This window comes from Halichoerus grypus, chromosome 4 (assembly GCF_964656455.1).
Source record: "Halichoerus grypus chromosome 4, mHalGry1.hap1.1, whole genome shotgun sequence".
Classification (NCBI taxonomy): domain Eukaryota; kingdom Metazoa; phylum Chordata; class Mammalia; order Carnivora; family Phocidae; genus Halichoerus; species Halichoerus grypus.
In genome coordinates, this window is record NC_135715.1 from 184,754,482 (window position 1) to 184,776,764 (window position 22,283).

Genomic DNA, 22,283 nt, shown 5'->3' on the forward strand with positions numbered 1-22,283 from the left:
TAGTTGGGTCTTGTATGGTGCTGCATGGAGCCTCAGTCATCTGGAGACTCCAATTTCATGATGACTCACATACATGGATGACAAACAAGTGGCAGTTGTAGCCGGGAAGGAGGCTTCAATCTCTCCCCCCGTGAACCTCTCCAGAGTGGTGCCACATTGTCAGCGTATGGCAGTTGACTTCTCCCGGGGTGAGTGATCCAAGACGCAGCAGCAAGGCAGAATCCCCACTGCCTTTTATGACCAAGACTGGAATGTCATTCATACAATATCCTATTGGTTACATAGATCAGGCCTAACTCAGTGTGGGATGGAAACACAGAAAAATAAATCCAGGAGAAGAGAATCTGTGGACCCATCTTGGAGGTTGGTGGACACATAGTCCAACACGAAGGCAGTGATTTTACTTTTCAGAATGGATTTTGTTTTAACTTTTTTGTTTCTTATTTCAAAAGAAATACATGTTGGTTACATAAAAAATACAAATAAACAAAAATATTTTTCTAAATACCCCAATGCCCATACACTTTGAAACTGTCGCATTACATCCCTAGGTGTGTATGTCCTTTTATAATTTTTACACTTTAAGGACTTTATTGGTAGAGGCTTCATAAAGTACATCTGAGGATTCATTGAGCATGTTTTCCTGGCATTTAAAAACGAACAAACATCTCCAATTATATTAAGGGATGTTTTATTATACTAAGGGCTTTTTTTCTCCCTCCATTAACTAAGTACTGCTTTTTCTTCTTATTCTGCTGGTAGGCTGGGCATTCTCCACGAAACCTTTATTTATTTATTTATTTATTTATTTATTTATTTATATTTTTAAAAGATTTTATTTATTTATTTGTCAGAGAGAGAGAGTTAGCACAAGCAAGGGGAGCAGCAGAGGGAGAAGCAGGCTCCCCACTGAGGAAGGAACCCAATGTGGGCATGACCTGAGCCGAAGGCAAACGCTTAACCAACGGAGCCACCCAGGCGTCCCTCCACCAAACCTATCCTTTAGAGTTAAACTTTTGACAAGGGTATTTTTCCCTCTGGAAAGCCCTTGGACTTTAAAAGTGCTTTGAATTGGAAGCTCTTGGAATTCAGAAGCCACTAAAACCCTTAATGGCTTTGGAATGCTGGACTAACCCATTTTGGAGAGCAATCTTATATACCTGGCTCTTCTACATTGCATAGTTAGAGTTTGACATAAAGATGGCCCTCACCTTACATCCATTCTGAAATCAGAGACCCATCAACCAGTCAAATCTCGGTTCTACTGACTTCTGCATGGAGCCCAGGGTTCCTGACAGTTCCATCCTACTTGCTCCAGAAGGAATGCTCAGGCTGAGGAAGGAAGGTGGTCCCCAAATCTTGGGTATTTAGTCCCTGTAGAGTAGAGAGCTCTCTCTTGTCTAAGAACAGGCCTCTAGAAAGACTAGTTATAGTGGTGCTTTCAGAATCAGAAGGGAAAAAAAAATGAGCTTCAAGAAACCAAGAAAGTCCCCAGCTTTGGGATCACTGGAATCCACATGCTTACTCCATTATTACCCTGTCTTCCTCTCTTGTATGAGGAGGTAGCAGGCTTCCCTTCCTTCTTTCGACCCTCCCTCGCTCCCTCCGTTCCCCTTTTCCTCCCTCCCTCCCTCCCTCCTTCCTTCCCTCTCTTCCTTCCTTCCTTTCCTCCTTCCTTCCTAGATTTAAAAAAATTACACTGGTAATATAGGTATATTGTAGAAAAATGAGAAAATACAGATGAACAAAAGGAAGAAAATGAAAGTCACTGCCCAGATTTAACCACTGTTAAAATTTGAATATGTATCCTTCCACACATGTTTTCCTACTTATTAGCCATTTCTTGTTTGTTTTTTTTTTTAGGAAACTGGGTTAAAAAAAGAAATAAACTATTACTTTCTTGCATTGCACATGTTTAGATAGACCATTATAATTGGTTGATTCTTTTTGAACTATTTTCTAATTTGGAAATGCTGAAAAATTGTACAAAATATTAGGCAAAAAGTTAACACGATTCTCATGAAATATCCACTTGTTTTCCTCTTTGCCTCTTTCTATTTTTTTTCCCATTATGTAAAGATAGGGATGAAAGAAGGTAAAGAGGGGCACCTGGGTGGCTCAGTTGGTTAAGCAACTGCCTTCGGCTCAGGTCATGATCCCGGGACCCCGGGATCGAGCCCCGCATCGGGCTCCCTGCTCAGCAGGGGGCCTGCTTCTCCCTCTGCCTCTGCCGGCCCTCCCCCTGCTTGTGCTCTATCAAATAAATAAATAAAATCTTTAAAAAAGAAAGAAAGAAGGTAAAGAGGAAAGAAGAAAGTTTGGTGGAGAAAACGTATAACAATGAAAAAAAAAACAACTAAAATTAAGAGATACTAATATGTTTCAGACTAATCTGGGGAGAGGAAGGATAGTAGAAAACCCACATGGACTAGCATCTTTGCCCATTCAGGGGTGACGGTGAGGATGGAGCTGAGAACTGAGAAGTCAGTTGTCTGGACTGGGATTTGGTGCTGATGAGATCAAGGGGATGTAGTTCATCACTGCGTTAAACAGTGAGTGTCCCTCAAAGGTGCCGATCTCATGGCAGTGACGGCACTTGGAAACAAATGTCTCACAAATGTATGTCACTGGTCCCAAAGGCAGCTTGGTGAAGGTGGGAATAACTCAGCAGAATCCAGCATTACTCCCCGGGGAAGAATGCCCTATAGCACGTCTTAACTGATAAAGATCATGGTTTTTACCTGAGTGCACATGATAACCTTGTTGGTTTGTTGGTTTCTTTGAATTACAGTTCAAATTGCCTTAATATTTGGCGCAAGAATATTAGACTATGTCTTCAATTTATGTGAAGGTAAATTTGACTTCCTTGAACGGCTCTCAGACAATTTGCTCCTGAATATCATTTCTTATCTGGATCTTGAAGATATTGCCAGGCTTTCTCAAACATCACGCAGATTTGCACAGGTAACAGATAATTATTTTATGTCTATGCAGGTTTTTTCTTGTGCTTCCTCAAAGTCTTTTCTTTCTTTCTTTCTTGCTTTCTTGCTTTCTTGCTTTCTTTCTTTCTTGCTTTCTTGCTTGCTTTCACACAGTGGTTTATTGTTTGCATTCATTTCAGCAAGCATTTGTTGAATACTTACTTTATCATGAGCCCTGTTTTAGGCATAGAGGTAGCAGACACGAAAAGACATTATTCCTGCCCTCAAGAAACTTACAGTCTAATAGGAGAGACCCTAACAGATACAGATTATTACAATATAATATGAGCAGTTCAACAAGGGATGTGTGCATGAGGTACAAAGACAGTACAAAGTGATTTCCTCCGCCAGGCTTCACAGAAGGGATTACTTTATCTGGGGTTTCAAGGGAAAATAAGAGCTCACCAGGTGGTCTGGAAGACTAGGGGCATTTCAGGTCAAGGGGCATTCTAAGTCCAGGCAACAGTTCGGGCAGAGGCATGGCCACATGAAAGAAGACAGTGAGTAGTGAGTCTTCTATCCATCTCCCTTTCTTCCGTTAACAGCCCTTTGCAGAATTATCTATTCACAATGTGGGTGGTTTTGGGGAATTGTTCATCTTAGTGCCCTGTCCTCCATGCCCCAGGCTGACGAAATGGACTCTCTCTCACTACTTTGAATCCTCAGCAGAATGATGCCATCGGAAGACACACTTGGTGCTGATTTCACCCAGTGTCAGGGTCTTGCAGCAACCATTATTGGTTCCTCTCCCTGCATCCTGGAAGGTGCCTTGGTTCCTGCCCCTTTAGTTATTCCTAAACACACTTGCATTAAATCCTTTTTTGGCTTAAGTTAATCAGAGTTAGAGTTTGTTTGAAACAGAAGAAACCTAGCCCGGTATTTAGTTGTAATATACTGGGGCAATGTCCATTTATAAAAGAGCATGCAATATTTCCCAAGATGATTTTAATCATAATCTTTTTTTTCCTTTAAAGACAGTATTCATGAGGCCCCTGGGTGGCACAGTCAGTTAAGCATCTGACTCTTGGTTTTAGCACAGGTCGTGATCCTCGGGGTCATGAGATTGAGCCCTGCACTGGGCTCTGCCCTCAGTGCAAAGTCTGCTTGAGGTTCTCTCTCTCCCTCTCCCTCTGCTGCTCCCCCCCCAACACACGTGAGATCTATCTCTCTCTAAAAATAAATAAATAAATCTTTAAAGAAAAGAAGACAGTATTCACCCATTTCTTTTTATTTATATTTATTTATTTATTTTTAAGTAGGCTCCACACCCATTGTGGGGCTTGAACTCAGGACCCCTGAGATCAAGAGTCGCATGCTCTACCGACTGAGCCAGCCAGGCGCCCCAATTCATAATCTTATTATCTAAAAAGTCAACATTTTTTTCACAATAATGCCATCACATTTCTTGATATATATTAATTTAAAATAATATAATCTATATTATTTCATATCTTTGAGGATAAAACCATATGTTTTTACTTGGTTTTCCCCCTAAAAATGGAGAGCCAGAAGCAAGTATTATGAGTAATCACTGTACATTTTTTTGCCATTAAAATATGTATTAAAGTTAAGATTTGCTGCTGATAAGAAGCTGATTATTCATACTTTCAATGAAAAAGAATTTTAAATACATGAATATACTAGTGGGGATCTATTGAAAGCTTCTGCTAGGGCCTGCGCTTGTTCCCAAAACGAAATGGAAGGATTTGACAGAGAATGGCAGCAACTGCAGTGTCCTGTGCAATTTATTCCTTACACTGAGCAACTGTCTTCTCTCCAGGTGTTGCTCCCTTCTCCTCTTGATGACTCCCTCTTAGCGTCCTGCCATTATTTCAATGCTGTCTTGGAAATATCCTCCGTACTTTACCTGCTGCTCTAAAGTAAGCCTTTTCTAGGTTGCTGATTTCAGCTCTCAGTATCCTTGCAGAGCAGAATTTTTTGAAGATGGAGAATGGTCCAGCGCTGCTTCCTTTTTCTCTCCACGTAATAGTAACCACTCATTTCTGTCTTCAGTCTACATTTTACCTGCATACCATTTACTTAGTTTTCACCTGCATTTATACATTATTTTCTGCTTTGTCCTGCTATTTACTACCTTATTAATGAAAAGAAAAAAGCTTCCATTTCAAATTTCTGCAGGCAAATTTATTAGCAAATTATTTGTGACCATCTCTAATCCTTTCCTCTGACCTCAGGGAGGGAGGTGTTCCTCTCCTCTGCAGGGCAGCGCCGCCTGCCACCTGGCTCCAAGGTCTGACCCAAGGGACTTTAGTCTGCCACTTATCTCCTTTCTCCTCTGTGTTGTTATTGTTTTTTTTTTCTTTTTTTAAAATTTATTTTTTTATTATTATGTTATGTTAATCACCATACATTACATCATTAGTTTTTGATGTAGTGTTCCATGATTCTTTGTTTGCGTATAACACCCAGTGCTCCATTCAGTATGTGCCCTCTTTAATACCCATCACCAGGCTAACCCATCCCCCCAACTCCCTCCCCTCTAGAACCTTCAGTTTGTTTCTCAGAGTCCCATCATCTCTCATGGTTCGTCTCCCCCTCCGATTCCCCCCCCTTCATTCTTCCCTTCCTGCTATCTTCTTCTTCTTTTTTTTTTTTTTAACATACAATGTATTATTTGTTTCAGAGGTACAGGTCTGTGATTCAACAGCCTTACATAATTCACAGCGCTCACCATAACACATACACTCCCCAATGTCTATCACCGACAGAATGGGAGAAGATATGTGTTGTTATTATTTTTAAAAACCTTTTTTTTTTTTTTAGTAGGCTCCACATCTTGTGTGGAGCCCAACTTGAGGCTTGAACTCACGACCCTGAGATCAAGACCTGAGCTGAGATCAAGAGTCAGAGCCACCCAAGGGGCCCTAAAAACCTTTTCGTTTATAAATAATTTTATTTTATTTTTTTAAAAAGGTTTTACTTATTTATTTGAGAGAGAGAGAGAACAAGGGGATGGGGTAACGGCAGAGGCAGAGGGAGAAGCAGACTCCCCACTGAGCCCAACGAGGGGCTCGAACCCAAGGACCTGAGATCATGAGCCGAAGGCAGATGCTTCACTGACTGAGCCATCCAGGTGCCCCTACAAATAATTTTAGATTTGTAAGTGTTGCAAAGATAATACAGTTTGCATATACCCTTCATAAGCTTTCCCTAACACCAACATCTTAAATAACCAGGGACATTTATCAAAACTCAGCAATTAATACTGATATAATACTATTAACTAAGCCACAGACTTTATTCGTAGTTCATCAGTTTTTCCACTAATGTCCTTTTGCTGTTTCAGGATCCAGTCTGGGATACTATATTGCATTTGGTTACTATTTTTAAATCTTTCTTTCATTTGTTTTTTCCTCTTGGAAATTTTCTCAAATCAGCCTCATCCTTAAGAACCCAAAAACTCTTGACTCTATTTGCAGCCAATCTCTTTCCTTTTCTCCTTGGGAAAACAAAACAAAACAAAACAAAACAAAACAAAAGTTTACAGGGCAGTTCACCCTCTAGCATCATCAATGGGAGCAAGATTTTATAATCCATGATGAAATGAGAACAGTAAGTAAATGAGATATAAAGAGTTTGTTATCAAGCCAAATTTATTCCATTTAAATGATCATCTTTTTTTTTTTTTTTAATAGTAGGCTCCACGTCCAATGTGGGGCTTGAACTCACGACCCTGTGATTGAGGGTCTCGTGCTCTACCGACTGAGCCAGCCTAAATGATCATCCTTTATTGGAGGTTAGGCCTTCCTATTTTGGAGATTTAAAATGTCCTTTTTTTTTTTTTAAGATCTTATTTATTTATTAGAGAGCGAGAGAATGAGAGAGAGCACGAGAGCAGGGTGAGGGGCAGAGAGAGAAGCAGACTCCCTGATGAGGAGGGAGCCTGATGCAGGACTTAATCTGGACTCCAGGATCATGACCTGAGCCGAAGACAGATGCTTAACTGACTGAGCCACCCAGGCACCCCAAAATGTCCCTTCTTTTATGAAATAATGGTAAAACATGATCATTTTAACAAATTATCCTTACTTGGAAAAATTAAAAAGTTAGTAACCTTATTTTGGTTCTTAATTTTTGTTTTGTTGGATTTCTAAAAATTTCACTGGTCTTATGGCATCCTAAATTCCCAAAGCCACTAGTCTACTCTCAGCCTACCTCATCTCCCTTTTCCCCTCTCTGTCCATGCCTCAGAAATATAACTAAATATCCCTGGCCTCATTCACAGTAACCCCTTCACTGTCACATCTAAAGAGCCTGTTTCGGGCCTTTCACTTCCTGACCCATCTTTGTTTCCAGGATTTTCTGCTGGCTTTTCTCCTGGACATCTCTCATGTGCTGGGTAGGCTCTCTTGGGCCTTTGGCATTTGCTTATATTCTTACCTTCCCCAGGAATGTCCTGCTTCTGACCCACCTCTTTTTTTTTTTTTTAAGATTTTATTTATTTATTTGGGGGAGAGAAAGAATATACAGGCAGGGGGAGGGGCAGAAGGAGAGGGAGAAGCAGACTCCCTGTGGAGCAGGGAGCCCGACATGGGGCTCGATTCCAGGACCCTGGGATCATGACCTGAGCTGAACGCAGACGCTTAATTGACTGAGCCACCCAGGCGCCCTCGACCCACTTCTTTTAACTCCCACCATCTGCTCTTGCTCTGATTCCATGTTGACCCAATCACAGAGCCTCCATGGATGAGCACCTGAAAACCTGGTTGCTGGGTGGTTGTATTTCTCAGGGTGAACAACAAAGAGGCATCCTCTGGGAGCTTGGCTAATATGAGCACACCCCTGAAAGGTGAATCCCATGTCATGGTATACGAGAAAGGCAGCCTGAGGGCCAGCCCTGGGATTGCTGCAAACTCCTGCCTGGTAATGCTGCTAGGAGGGAACCTGCTTGGGGGCCCGCTGGCTTGGCCCAGGTGGCACCAGGCCCTGATGCTATCCTTTTTCAGCAAACTACAGCCGAGTAGACCCGAAGAACCTCTGCAGCTAGTCGAAAGGCTGAAGCCCAGACAGGGCAAGACTATAGTGACTGGTATATAAACATATTCATCTTGGTCATGACTCAGGAACAGCTACAAACTCCCTATGACCATGATTCCCAAGACTGGCCAAGTAGGAGAAGCACCTGGGGAGCAGGTGAAAATAGAGATTCGAGGCCCACACCCTGGTAGGTGGGCAGGTCTGAGGTGGATCCAGCATCTCTGCTCTTGATGTGTTTGCTTGTATTTATAGCAACCCAATTCTGAATCCTGCCCAAGAATTTGATACTAAAATGGTACAGATAAAAGGTCTCAAGAGATTCTAAAAGGCTGGAAGCTTGGGGGTGGTGGTGGTGGGGGGGGTGTTTTTCTACCTTTACTGTGTACAGGTATTGGGAGGTGTTTAAATCAGACGAAGACAGAGTTCTGTTCTTCGATCAGCCACTACCCACTAGGAGCCTTGGGCAGCACTCATATTCTTTTTTTTTTTTTTTAAGATTTTTTTATTTATTTGAGAGAGAGCACAGAAGAAGAGGGAGAGGGAGAAGCAGACTCCCCACTGAGCAGGGAGTCTGACAAGGGGCTCGATCCCAGGACCCCGAGATCATGACCCGAACTGAAAGCATATGCCCAACGGACTGAGCCACCCAGGCGCCCCACCCATGTTCTTTCAGACCCTTAATTTCCCCATTTGTAAAAGGAGAGGTCTTTAGTGGATAAGCCCTAGGATCCCTTTAAACTTTTAAATAGCATCATGTGTGTTAAGTTCATGCACCACCACGAGGGGGAGCTAAATCCACGATTAGCTGTGCCTGGGATCAAGTAACTGGAACCAGTCAGGATGCACACCTTGTGTTTCTCAGCCTGGCATCTACCAAGCAAAGAGCCCCAGGGTCTGGGCATCTTAAATGGGGGTATTATGTAGACCAATTTATAATGTAAAACAAACTGTAAATATTTCCAGTATAAAATATGAGTCACAAATGAAGTTACACTGGTGGAAATTTCAGCTCTCTTTTGAGAATTTTTTTCTTTCCCTCTAAATCTCATAGTTTTCTTCAGTCATCTTCATTATAGGAGACACACTGATATCCTGAAATGTATCGTGCCGGTAATGGGGTAGCCGTCTACTCTGGTGTTAGAGTTCAAATCTTTTAAAGGAGGATCGGAAGATCCGTTTAATTTTTCAATATTAAGACATTTTCAAAGAGTTTCCCTTTGTTGCTTATATTTAGAATATGTTGTGATCCGAGCAGAGAAATTAGACCTTGAAGGACTGTTGAAGATAACAAATGATTTGATTGATATCAGAATGTTTGGTGGGCTGTCAATATCGGAAGACTCAGTGTTGCTGTGTCATAGTATCCATTATGTGAATGTGTAATACTTTTTGCTTTGATATTTCTGCAGAAAGGATCTTAAATGATTATGCCTTCTTAGACTACTCATTTCTATTTGTAATTCCTTCTTTTCCCTTATTAGAGTACTTTTAGAGTAGCATAAAAATATGGGAAAGTGCAAAAGTAAAAAGTCCTGGCTGCTTTCTGCTCAAAATTGAATGTAATGGTGTCCTGAAATAGAGGTGATGCTGACATGTTTCCCCCCTCCCCAGAAGGAAGTTAGGATGCAGGGGAGCAAGGCAGGACAGAGCCAAGGCCAGGCCCCGGGGGCGGGGGGTGCTAGTGGGAATGCTTGGCTGCCTGGGGCTGGGGGCAGGGAGGGAAGTAGGTGGCGGGCTGTGGGCCAGGTGGGCTGAAATGGTGGCCCACGGTCGGTGGACAGAAATCAGGGGCACCCACGCTTCCCCTTCAGACAGCTGTTGAATGCTGGGTTGGATTCCAATCCTGGTACTCAGGGTGGGGTGCAGCTTGTGAGGGACAGGTAGAGATGGCCGTGGCAACAGGCAGAGCAGGGCTGTGTCCAGGGCCGGAGCAGACACCAGCTCCGGTTACACACACATTACACTGTGTGTGTTGGGGGAGGGGGCTTCGTGGTAATCGCTTAGGCCTTCCTCCCAGAGACAAGGGAGGCCACTGGGCTTCCCCACTCACCATGCTCTCTGAAACGTTCGGGACATCAACCCTTCGATGTGGTGCTACTCATACTATGTCTAAGCCCACAGGTTAGGGGGTGAAGGCTACTGCTCTCCTGACCTCTCGCTGGCCAGGGCTGGATGCTCAGGGGACCATCTGGGACCGGAGATGCCGCCATCTTGTACTGCACCATCTGGAATGCGCGGTCTCCTCAGACACTGTGGCAGGGAAGAGACAGCTGGAGGTTCACGTCCTGGGTTTGGATGTAGCACTTCTACTCCTAGCCCTTCGACCAGAACTACTTTTGCAGCCCCCCTGACTGCAGAGGGCCGGGAAATGGCAGGGGGAGGGGAACAGATGCAATATTTGCTGCGTACCGCTGGCCCTGTGACAAACCGGATATCCAGAACGGAGCAGGGCACACGTCAGCTCCATATATCCGTAGGCAGGACCGTAATAGTGTGCCGTCTCGAACACAGTGCCCTGCTTTCACATCTTCAACATTAGAAACAAGAGACCTTCATCCTTTCACTTCTCCTCTTTCTCCGTGTTTCTTGGGACCATATTTTTTGACCATGTGTCTGGCATTAAGAACCGACTCAGAACCAAAGACAGCATTATACATAAAATACCTTTTGTCTTAGAAACAGAGTTCCTTACTCTCTTTTGCCTTCCAAGATGTCCATGTTACACTCTCTTCTCTCTCCTGAAGTCTCCCTCTTCCTCACTCTTAGTTGATGTTGTGGCCTCATTTCACGGAGGATTCCGAAGCAGTCACCAGAGGACTGCCCCATTGTCCCTTCCCCTCTTCTACCGGCGCCTCATCCCTCTGCCCATCGACCCCGTGAACTTCCTGTCCCAGTAAGGAGTTCTCCTCCTCATTATCCACGGTCACACTTCCACCTGTGCATTTCAGCTCCTCTGTTCCGCTACTTTGCTCATGCAGCTGTCCCTGTCACTAGTTTTACCCTCTCTACTGGATCATTTCCATCAGCACATAAATTTAAAAACAAAACAAAAAAAGCCTTGACCTGATTCCCCATTCTGCTCTCCAAGCAAAGTTCCCTCAAAAGAGTGACTGTACTTGCTGTATCCACTTCCTCTTCTCCCGTCCTTTCCTGGGCTCAACGCTAGCCAGGCATTCAGTCCCCACTGGGCCATCAAAACCTCTTGTTAAGGTTGCCATTTGCACACAATCTTGCGAAAACACCAGTTTTACATTCCTGTCTTTTCAGCAGCCTTTGAGACCTTGGATTTCCATCTGGGTTTTCTTCCTTATTCTCAGTCTCCCTTGCTGGAAACTTTTTTTATTTTCTGACTGCTTTCTTTCTTTCTTTTTTTTTTTTTAATTTTATTTTATTATGTTATATTAGTCACCATACAATACATCATTAGTTTTTGATGTAATGATCCACTATTCATTGTTTTTGTATAACACCCAGTGCTCCATGCAGTACGTTCTGACTGCTTTCTTGTTGGAATGTCCTAGAGCTCTTCCCTGGGCCTTTTCTCTCTCTATAGTCACACCTACGTGACAGCATCTAATCCCAGAGCTTTAAACAGTATTTACACACTGATAATTTTCAAACATATGTTTCCAGGCCAGGTTGCCCCCTTGAACTCCTTACTTTTAAGTCTAATTGCATGCTCAACACTTCCACCTACATGTAGTATAGACATCGCAGATTTAATGTGTCAAAACCAGACCTCTTGATATTCCCCCCGCTCCCCCGGCCACATACCTATTGACCAATTCTGCTTCTCCCACAGTCTTATTTTCTCAGTCATTGGCAACACCATTCACCCAGCTGCTCAAGCCAAAAAGCTCATCATTAATTCTTCCCTTTCTTCTTACTTCTCATCTAATTCATTCACAAGTCTTAGGAGATCCGCCTTCAAAATATACCTACAGTCTGGCCATCTCTCACCTCCTCCCTTGCCACCACCCTGTCACACACCATCCTCATGTCTTCCTGGACTTTCCACTAAGAGCACCGCAGTAGATTTGCTTTCCCCTGATGGGGATGACAGTATACCTTCTTCATTTTGCATCAGGATTATGTTGGTTCTCTGGCTGTGGGTCATATATCACAGATCTATTGATCCTGTCACCTTCCTATGTGCTGCTCAACGTTGATGACATCATGCTGATGAGCAGGAGGTAGCAGATACCTTGGATGCTCGGGCAAGATATGTGTATGCCAAGGAGGTGGAGACGAACTGCACAAAAATTGAGAGGCCTGCCATCTCAATAAATTACCTAAGATCCCGCGCCTTAGATTTACTTCTTACCGTAAGAAAGCGGCCATGGATCTTTGTGGATCTTTTTTAGTTTTCAAGGTACATACACAATTTGAGTGTGCTTCTCCACGTAGCCCTAAAGCCGCCAGGGATAAGTGGGGTGCAGCCGCTGGTCCGGATTGTGTTGTAAGCAGCCGTTCCACTGGCTTCTCAGGAGCCAGCAGATTCGATGATGCTCTAAATGTCTGCAGCCTACATGGCGGGGGGCGGGGTGGGGGGGGCTGTCTGGGTCCTTGCTGAGACCTGCAGCACGCCTCCTGAGGAAAAGTACAGCTTGTCCCCCAGGGCCTTAGGGTAAAGACAAGAATTTGTTTGTAGGAAAACTGTTCTGCTTTTGGATTTCTCCTGGGCAAAGGCTACTGTTTGGGCTAGATGGTCAAAGTCTTGAAAAGAACCAGATTTGGAGATCAGTGATGATTCCTAGGGAAGAGGTATTTGGATGGACTTCTCAGCATAAGCTAGAGGATAACAATATTTGTGTCCCATGTGACTGCTCAGCAAAAGGCACTTAATGCAGAGGAGGTTTTCAGTAATTAGATGGGTAAAATGCTCTGCTCTGTGAATGTCAGTCAGCGTGTTGCCCCAGCCACCCTCCTGTTTGCTGGGCTCATAAACAAAATGGCCCGTGGCAAAGATGGGGCCTGTGCGGGGCCTCAACAGTAGCCTCCTCCTATCAAGATAAATCCGGCTACTGCCACAGGAGAGGGTAATACTGAGCCCCCAATAAAGGCTGTACTCCAGGGGGTCCAGTCAGTAACTTGGTGGCAGGTGAGTAACACCAGACTTTTCATCATGGAGGAAGCAGCAATTTGTCCTTCCCAGATTCTGGCCCTATTCTAGACATGGATCTGCCTTCCTTGCACACCATGGTTCTTCAGCAACATTGTGTGTAAATTGACTGAATGCCTTCCCTTCCATCATTGTATCCCATATGAGATTGCTTCGGATTATTTGACTGTAATAAATAATTTATGAAATAAATAGACATACATAAATAAATGCGGTCCTGAACACAAAACTTCTTGCCCTTAGCCGTTGCTCCATGAGTTATTGATCTTTGAGGGGTCCACAGGCTTCTTGCTTTTCTTTGCCTCCTTGTAAGAGAAGATTTTGTGGGGGTTCAGACAGCTGGGGCATGTCTGAGAGGGGCTCGAGCAGAAGGGAGGAGCCAGGCCAGCATGCTCGGGCACTAGGGGTTTAAAGGGACTCTGGGCTCCTTCTTGCTTGCCCACCATGCCTACGTCTTTCCACTTCTGGATTTTCACGAATAATGACCACTGAATGGAACTGATGAAAGGGAAGTCAGGGGGCGCCTGGGTGGTGCAGTCAGTTAAGTGACCGACTCTTGGTTTCAGCTCAGGTCCTGATCGCAGGGTTGAGAGTTCAAGCCCCACGTGGAGCCCACTTTAAAAAAAAATAGTAAAAATAAAATAAAATAAAATGGAGGCAAGCCTAGCAGGAGTTAGCAACGCTCCCACCTGAGAAGCTACTGCAGCCCTGGGTGGAAGGTCGGTCGACCACACTGTTGTCAGCCTCTGTTAGGTGGTTCATTGGAAATGAACAATATAATGCATATATAAATTAACCGTATAATGTTGTATATGGGGCACCTGGGTGGCTCAGTCGGTTAAACGTCTGCCTTTGGCTCAGGGCATGATCCCAGGGTCCTGGGATCGAGTCCCGCCTCGGGCTCCCTGCTCCGGGGAAGCCTGCTTCTCCCTCTGCCTGCAGCTTCCCCTGCTTGTGTGCTCTCTCTCTCTCTGACAAATAAATAAATAAAATCTTAAAAATAAAAAAAAAACCAACCCAATGTTGTATATGTACTATTTATAGCTATCTTGCCTTTTTCGCCTTCAGTGAGATCGGGCCTTGGTTTATGCCATGAATCCAGGATTGCTCTGCCCTCCCGCCGCTCGTGCCCGCGTCTCTCCCCCGGGAGGAGAGGGTCGTGGTGCACATGCGCACATCGCGTCTCCCCCGCTGCCTACAGGCCACGGGAACTGGGCGGTGATGCTGCGAGTGAGTAGATGCCTGGTACTTAACCGTGTCTGACGTAACGACCCCTGGCTCTTCCCGCCCGTAGCTGTGCATGTCTGACGAGCTGTGGGAGAAGGTCGTCCAGGCGGCCTGTGACACCATCACGCCGGCCATGCGGGCCCTGGCCAAGGACATGGGCTGGAGGCAGATGTTCTTCACCAACAAGCTGCAGCTTCAGCGGCAGCTCCGCAAGAGGAGACAGAGACAAGGGAGCCAGATAAACAGTAAATTTTAGGGACACATTTTCTCACCTGCAGGGGAGTCGAGGCCTGGGTGTAGTTCCCTTCCGTGTCCCAATCTCTCCCGTTTCCTTCGACTACGAACTCAGATTTGAACTTGGTGATTCAAGGAGCCATCGGAAAAGCACACCGGGTTTGCACACCCCTGCGGCCCACCCGACTAGGCGGGGCCTCGCTTAACCACGGTCCGCCTGTTGGAGGGGCCGGTTCGTGGCCCCAGCACAGGGCTGCGGGACAGAGAGCCCGTGACACCCGTAAGAAAGAGAGGCTTCCGCTGTGCAGAAACAAACAATAAATGGTTATTCGCAGGTTTTTAGTCCTTATCTGTTTTGCTCTAGGCATTTGAAAGGATTACTTGCGCTTCTGAATTTTGGCCTGATAGAGGGGGCTCCGCGTCCCCACGGGAATCAGCGAGGGGCAGGGGCCACGGGAGGCAGCCTGGTGGGCACGGCCGCCTTCCCAGCGCTCTTCCCCTACATTCGAACTCAGGGCCCTGTCATGTGGCCCCTGGATGCCAGGCTCCGTCCCTGCACGTGGACAGCCTCGGATCTGGCCCTGGGGTGTGGCTGGAGCCAAGTCCACTGCTGGGCTCACAGAGCCTCTCCAGAGTCCAGCTTCCCCGGACTTCACATTGCCAAATAAGTCTATCAACTTTCCTTAGGGGGATGCTGCCCCAATTTCCCGTCCCCCCAGGAATGTGGAAAGCTACCCCTTCTACCCCAAGGATTTTTAAGATCTCAAGCTGTGGGTTAACTGAGTGAAAACCCAAGTGCGGTTTGTAGTCTATTAACTTGGAAGAGGGGTAAAAACAGTACAGTTTGAGGGGAGGAAACTCTGTCTCCCTGAATGGGTAATTTACAAATTGTTTTCTTCCCAAGCTTTCCTGAGGATAAAGTACTCCCCCCACCCATGACACTCAAAGCAGCAAATCATCTGATGACTCCTTTTAGGCTACAGAAAAAAGTAGCTGTCAACCTCCCATCACCTTATGCCATTTCTTCTTTCCCTGCAACCTGCACTTCAGTGCCTGGAAGAAATAATATATGCCCCACCTGCTCCCCGTGCGGAGGAATTTCCTGTGTTATCTTGAGGCCTCTGACATGGGCTGATCTCCCCACTCAAGTCCTACTGAATGGCTTGGAGCCACGACTTCAGGGATCTTTTTTACTAAACCTGTGTTCGTATCAAACCAGGTTTCAACCCCCATCCCTTAAAACTCACCCCCTTAAAACTCAGTCATATATTTCCAGCGACATCTGTGAAATCGAGCGCAGTCGGCTTCCAGGCAGATGAGGAGCTTGTCAGAGTTGTGTCTGGCTGTAGTCCAAGCAAAGAGCAAAGGTTTAATTGGTGAGAGAGCCGGGCTGCCTTCGCCACCCAGGAGGGCCTCCACCAGGGTGATGCAGGTGACCGCCAGCAGGCCGGGGGGGGGCACGCACTTCTGCACAGATCCTGCAGCCTTGTTTCTCCCCAAAGTCCCCAACTTCACTCAGGGCCAGAACATCGATTAATACCTTGTGTGCACAACGACTGTGTGTATGCACGGTTTGGTACACAACATAACTGCATAAATATGAAGTCACAGCTCCTTCGTAACATCGATGCAAATATGTCAACAGCTTAAGCATTTCATATGTCCTGTTTAATCAACTAACCGAGACTCTGAAAGCTTATGGGCAGACAAGACGTTCTAGATTCAACATGAATCAGTAAGAACACAAACATGGCCATTTGAAAACTCTTACTATCTACGGAAAATATTATAATATAAAGATAGATGCTAACGGTAAATAACAATGAAAAATGAGTTATTGATATGTTGGCTATTGCTGATAATAGTTAAAACAGCACAGGTTATTATTATTCCAGTGATTATTAGCCCTAATAATTTGGGTGCCTTATTACCCGATTATAATTTTTTTTGGTCCAAAAGAAAAATAAAAACAAACGAATACCACCAACCTAAAATCCTGTGGGGGACTGGTATCCTCAGCGGTTGAAACATTTTGCCCCTCTTCTTCAGCCTCATTTTCCATGTTAGATCCCACGTGGCGATCCCATCGGATGAAGATAGCAGTACCTCTCTGCCTCCACAGACAGCTTTCATGTGGACGAATTACTCTGCTCTGTGTGTGACATACCATTTCAGAGTGAAATGCCACAGCATTTATAATCTTATCCTTTCCCATCTTTTAAGTCAAAAGTGTTTCTACTCTGTTCTCATTTACCCTTGTAATAGTAAAAGCAAAATGCTGATATTTTCTGATGATTTATATGTTTAGTTTTGTAAGAACAACCACTGAACAACAGCAAATGTGAAAATTTATAAAATAAAAAAATAAATATATTTTACTTACTATCAAGTTCCGTTACTGCTTTTTTTTTCCTGAACAAGTTAGCATAGTACATGCATTCAACCCCAGTTATAATGGAATCCAAACTATTGTGCACTGGGTAGACTCAAGAACTGAGACTGAGATTATGAATTTTTTAAAAGATTTTATTTATTTATTTATTTATTTGACAGAGAGAGAGAGAGCAGGGGGAGAAGAGGGAGAGAGAGAAGCAGACTCTGTGCTAAGCATGGAGCCCAATATGGGGCTTGATCCCACAACCCTGAGAACATGATCCGAGCTGTAATCAAGAGTCGGATGCTGAAGGGACTGAGCCAGCCAGGCGCCCCAGACAGAGATTATGATTGGAGTGAAGGATGGGAAGCAGGGGTAGGGACAACTCACTAGCCACCACTTATCATTATTTTCTCAGCGGCTTCTGTCCAAGATGGTCACCAGCCCTCATTAATTACCCCAAACTGACTCCCAAGATGCCAAAGACTAATATAGAACAACCTTACTAGAAACATAAACATGTGCATGGCATAGTTTTTTACTCTGAGATTTAGTGGGGTGACATTTATCTTCAGTTTGTGTTAAGATAATATACCGTGGGACAATATCCAAGCTTTTCAACTCTGAATAGTTGTTTTCAAATGACGATGAATATCTTCAACTGGGTGTTAAAAACGCTAAGTAGACAAGCTACCACCACATGAAAGAAGAAGGTGCCCCGGCAGTTAGAAGCATAATGCCATGTATCGGGTCATTTTACAAAGGAAAATTGCTATCTTAGCTTTACGCATTTATTATTTTGAAACGAGATCATCCACACACTGGGATAGCAGTGGTTTGTCCTCGTAATGTGGAGTCCTCAGGGCCAGGAGCCACAGAGAACTCCCACGTTTCCTGTTTATTACGTTCCCAGATCTGTGTTCCTTCCACAGAGATCTCCATTCAGAAAAGTAATTTTCAGTTGTGAAATTTGTTCTGCACATCCGGAAAGTCTTACAGCCATAGATCCATGGTCACAGACTGAGTTGGAATAACCTTAGAAATAGTAAAAATAATAATAAGAAGAAGAAGAGCAGCTTCCATTTGTTGAGTGTCTATTGGGTGCCAAAAAACAGGTAGTAACCAACTTAATTCTTACAGCAACCCTTGAAGGTAAGTGATATTTATTATTTCTGTCTCATAGATCAGAGATCTATAAGTTATGGTATAGGCCTAATTTGACCAGCCACTTGTGTCTGTGGAATAAAGTGTTATTGGAGCACAGTCTATGTATTATCTCTGGCCACCTGCACATGACAATAGCAGTGTTAGGTAGTCACAATAGACTATATGGCCTGCAAGGCTGAAATTAGTCTCAAAGAGGACAATTTTCCCAAGGTTTCATGACTAATAAGTGGTAAAGCTGAGATTTAAATCTATACTGAAAGTCTATGGCTTTTTTGTTTGTTTGTTTTAAAGATTTTATTTATTTATTTGACAGAGAGAGACACAGCGAGAGAAGGAACACAAGCAGGGGGAGAGGGAGAGGGAGAAGCAGGCTTCCTGCGGAGCAGGGAGCCCGATGCGGGGCTTGATCCCAGGACCCCGGGATCATGACCTGAGCAGAAGGCAGATGCTTAACAACTGAGCCACCCAGGCGCCCCCTGAAAGTCTATGTTCTTAACCACAAGTGCAACATATCACTTCTCCTTTCAGAGCCAACACTGCATTTGACCAATGGAATTTGAAAAGGTGATAGGATTTACCCAAGGTCATTTGAATTAATTAGGCCCTGAGCACAATATAAGAGACCATTCTAATTTATTCCAAGCTTTTGATGAACTAAATTATTCATTTATTATTATTTATTTATTTTTATTAAAAAATATTTTATTTGTTTATCTGAGAGAGAGAGTGAGAGAGAGAGAGATCGCGAGCAGGGGGGAGGGGCAGAGGAAGAAGCAGACTCCCCGCTGAGCAGGGAGCCTGACATGGGACTCAATCCCAGGACTCTGGGATCATGACCTCAGCCAAAGGCAGACACCTAACTGACTGAGCCACCCAGGCGCCCTTTATTTTATATTTTTTATTTTTAAAATTTTAATTCCTGTGCAGTTAACATACAGTGTTATATTAGTTTCGGGTGTACAGTATAGTGATTCAACAATTCTATATATTACTCAGTGCTCATCAAGGTAAGTGTCTTCTTAATCCCCTTCACCTATTTCTCCCATCCCCCCCTCCACCTCCTCTCTGGTAACCATCTGATTATTCTCCATAGTTAAGAGTCTGTTTTTTGGTTTGTCTTTCTTTTTTCCCCTTTGATTGCTATTTTGTTTGCTATTTTGTTTCTTAAATTCCACATATGAGTGAAATCATATGGTATTTGTCTCTCTCTGATTGGCTTATTTTGCTTAGCATTGTACTCTCTAGATCTGTCCATGTTGTTGCAAATGGCAGGATTTCATTCTTTCTTATGGCTGAATAATATTCCATTATATATGTATATATATATATATATAAAATATGCCACATCTTCTTTATCTATTCATCTATTGATGGACACTTGGGCTGCTTCCATAATCTGACTATTGTAAATAATGTTACAATAAACATGGGGGGCATGAATATCTTTGAGTTAGTATTTTCATATTCTTTGGGTAAGTACCCAGTAGTGCAATTACTGGATCTTAGGGTAGTTCTAGTTTTTTTTTTTTTTTTTAAGATTTTATTTATTTATTTGAGAGAGAGAGAATGAGAGAGAACACATGAGAGGGGGGAGGGTCAGAGGGAGAAGCAGACTCCCTGCCGAGCAGGGAGCCCGATGTGGGACTCGATCCAGGGACTCCAGGATCATGATCTGAGCCGAAGGCAGTCGCTTAACCAACTGAGCCACCCAGGCGCCCAGGGTAGTTCTAGTTTTAAATTTTGAGGAACCTCCATACTGTTTTCCACAGTGGCTGCACCAGTTTGCATTCCCACCAATAGTGCACGAGGTTCCTTTTTCTCCACATCCTCACCAACACTTGTTGTTTCTTGTGTTGTTGATTTTAGCCATTCTGACGGGTGTGAGGTGATACCTCATTGTGGTTTTGATTTGCATTTCCCTGGTGATGAGTGATGCTGAGCATCTGTTCATGTGTCTGTTAGCCATCTGAATGTCTTTGGAGAAATGTCTGTTCATGCCTTCTGCCCATTTGTTTCATTGGATTACTTGTTTATTTTAGTGTTGAGTTGTATAAATTCTTTATATATTTAAAATACTAACCCTTTATTGGCTATATTGTTGGCAAATATCTTCTCCCATTCATTAGGTTGTTGTTTAGTTTTGTTGGTTGTTTCCTTCACTGTGCAGAAGCTTTTTATTTTAACATAGTCCCAATAGTTTATTTTTGCTTTTATTTCCCTTGCCTCAGGGGACATATCTAGAAAAATGATGCTACATCCGATGTCAGAGAAATTTCTGCTTGTGCCCTCTTCCAGGATTTTTATGGTTTCAGGTCTCACATTTAGGTCTTTAATCCATTTTGAGTTTATGTCTGTGTGTAGTGTAAGAAAGTGGTCCAGTTTCATTCTTTTGCATGTAGCTCTCCAGTTTTCCCAACACCATTTGTAGAAGAGATTGTCTTATTCCCATTGTATACTCTTGCCTCCTTCATCAAAGATTAATTGACCATATAATTGTAGGTTTATTTCTGGGCTTTCTATTCTGTTCTGTTGATCTGTGTGTCTATTTTTTGTGCTAGTACCATACTGTTTTGATTATTACAGCTTTGTGATATAACTTGAAGTCTGGAATTGTGGTACCTCTATTTTTGTTTTTCTTTTTCAAGATTGCTTTGGCTAGGGGCACCTGGGTGGCTCAGTCAGTGAAGCCTCTGTCTTCGGCTCAGGTCATGATCTCAGGGTCTTGGGATTGAGCCCCGTGTCAGGCTCCCTGCTCAGTGGGGAGCCTGCTTCTCCCTCTGCCTTTCCCCCTGCTTGTGTGCTTTCTCTCTCTCTGTCAAATAAATAAATAAAATCTTAAAAAAAAAAAGATTGCTTAGGCTATTTGGGCTCTCTTGTGGTTCCATACAAATTTTAGGATTATTTGTTTTAGTTCTGTGAAAAATGCTGTTGGTATTTTGATAGGAATTGCTTTAAATCTCCAGATTTCTTTGGGTAATATAGGCTTTTTTTATGTTCAATTAGCCAACATATGAAACATCATTAGTTTTGATGTAATGTTCAATGATTCATTATTTGAGTTTAACACTCAGTGCTCATCACCACACGTGCCCTCCTTAATACCCATCACCCTGTTACCCCATCCCCCCACCCACCTCCCTTCTGTAACCCTCAGTTTGTTTCCTGGAGTGCAGAGTTTCTCGTGGTTTGTCTCCCTCTCTGATTTCTTCCCATTCAGTTTTCCATCCCTTCCCCTCTGGTCCTCTGCACTATACCTTATGTTCCACATATGAGTGAAACCATATGATAATTGTCTTTCTCTGCTTGACTTATTTCACTCAGCATAATCTCCTCCAGTTCCATCCATGTCGATGCAAATGGTGGGTATTCATCCTTTCTGATGGCTGAGTAATAGTCCATTGTATATATGAACCATATCTTCTCTATCCATTCGTCTGTTGAAGGGCATCTCAGCTCCTTCCACAGTTTGGCTATTGCAGACATTGCTGCTATGAACAGGCCAGACTTATCCAAAAAAAAAAGAGAAAGGACCCAAATTAATAAAATCATAAATGAAAGGGGGGAGAAATCACGACCAATACCAGGGAAATAGAGGCAATTATTAGAACTTATTACCAACAGCTGTATGCCAACAAACTAGGCAATCTGGAAGAAATGGATGCTTTCCTGGACACTTATAAACTATCAAGACTGAAACAAGAAGAAATAGACAATCTGAACAGACCAATAGCCAGCAAGGAAATTGAAACAGTAATCAAAAACCTCCCAAAAAACCAAGAGTCCAGGGCTAGATGGCTTCCCAGGGGAATTCTACCAAACATTTATTTTTTTTTAAAGATTTTATTTATTTATTTGACACAGAGAGAGAGAGCACAAGCAAGGGGAGTGGCAGGCAGAGGGAGAAGCAGGATCCCCACTGAGCAGGGAGCCCGACGCGGGGCTTGATCCCAGGACCCTGGGATCACGACCTGAGCCGAAGGCAGACACTTAACCCACTGAGCCACCCAGGTGCCCCGCTATCAAACATTTAAAGAAGAAGTCATACCTATTCTGAAGCTGTTCCAAAAAATAGAAATAGAAAGAAAACTTCCAAACTCGTTCTATGAGGCCAGCATTACCCTGATTCCAAGACCAGACAAAGACCCCGTCAAATAGTATAGACATTTTAACAATATTTGTT

The 22,283-nt window shown here is 43.7% G+C and overlaps 1 protein-coding gene across 2 annotated transcripts in view; it reads left to right on the plus strand.

Annotated features, from left to right (window-relative positions):
- The window catches only part of FBXO36 (F-box protein 36), a 129,554-nt gene that overhangs the window by 75,054 nt on the left and 32,217 nt on the right, over window positions 1-22,283 (plus strand). The window contains exons 3-4 of one of the 2 annotated variants that reach the window (XM_036071525.2): window positions 2,792-2,964; window positions 14,396-14,896. In XM_036071525.2, the coding sequence (XP_035927418.1) occupies window positions 2,792-2,964; window positions 14,396-14,584 (362 nt within the window). In that variant the 3' untranslated portion in view covers window positions 14,585-14,896. Of the gene's footprint in view, window positions 1-2,791; window positions 2,965-14,395; window positions 14,897-22,283 lie in introns of those variants that run through there. The other variant, XM_078071421.1, reaches the window with a different exon arrangement.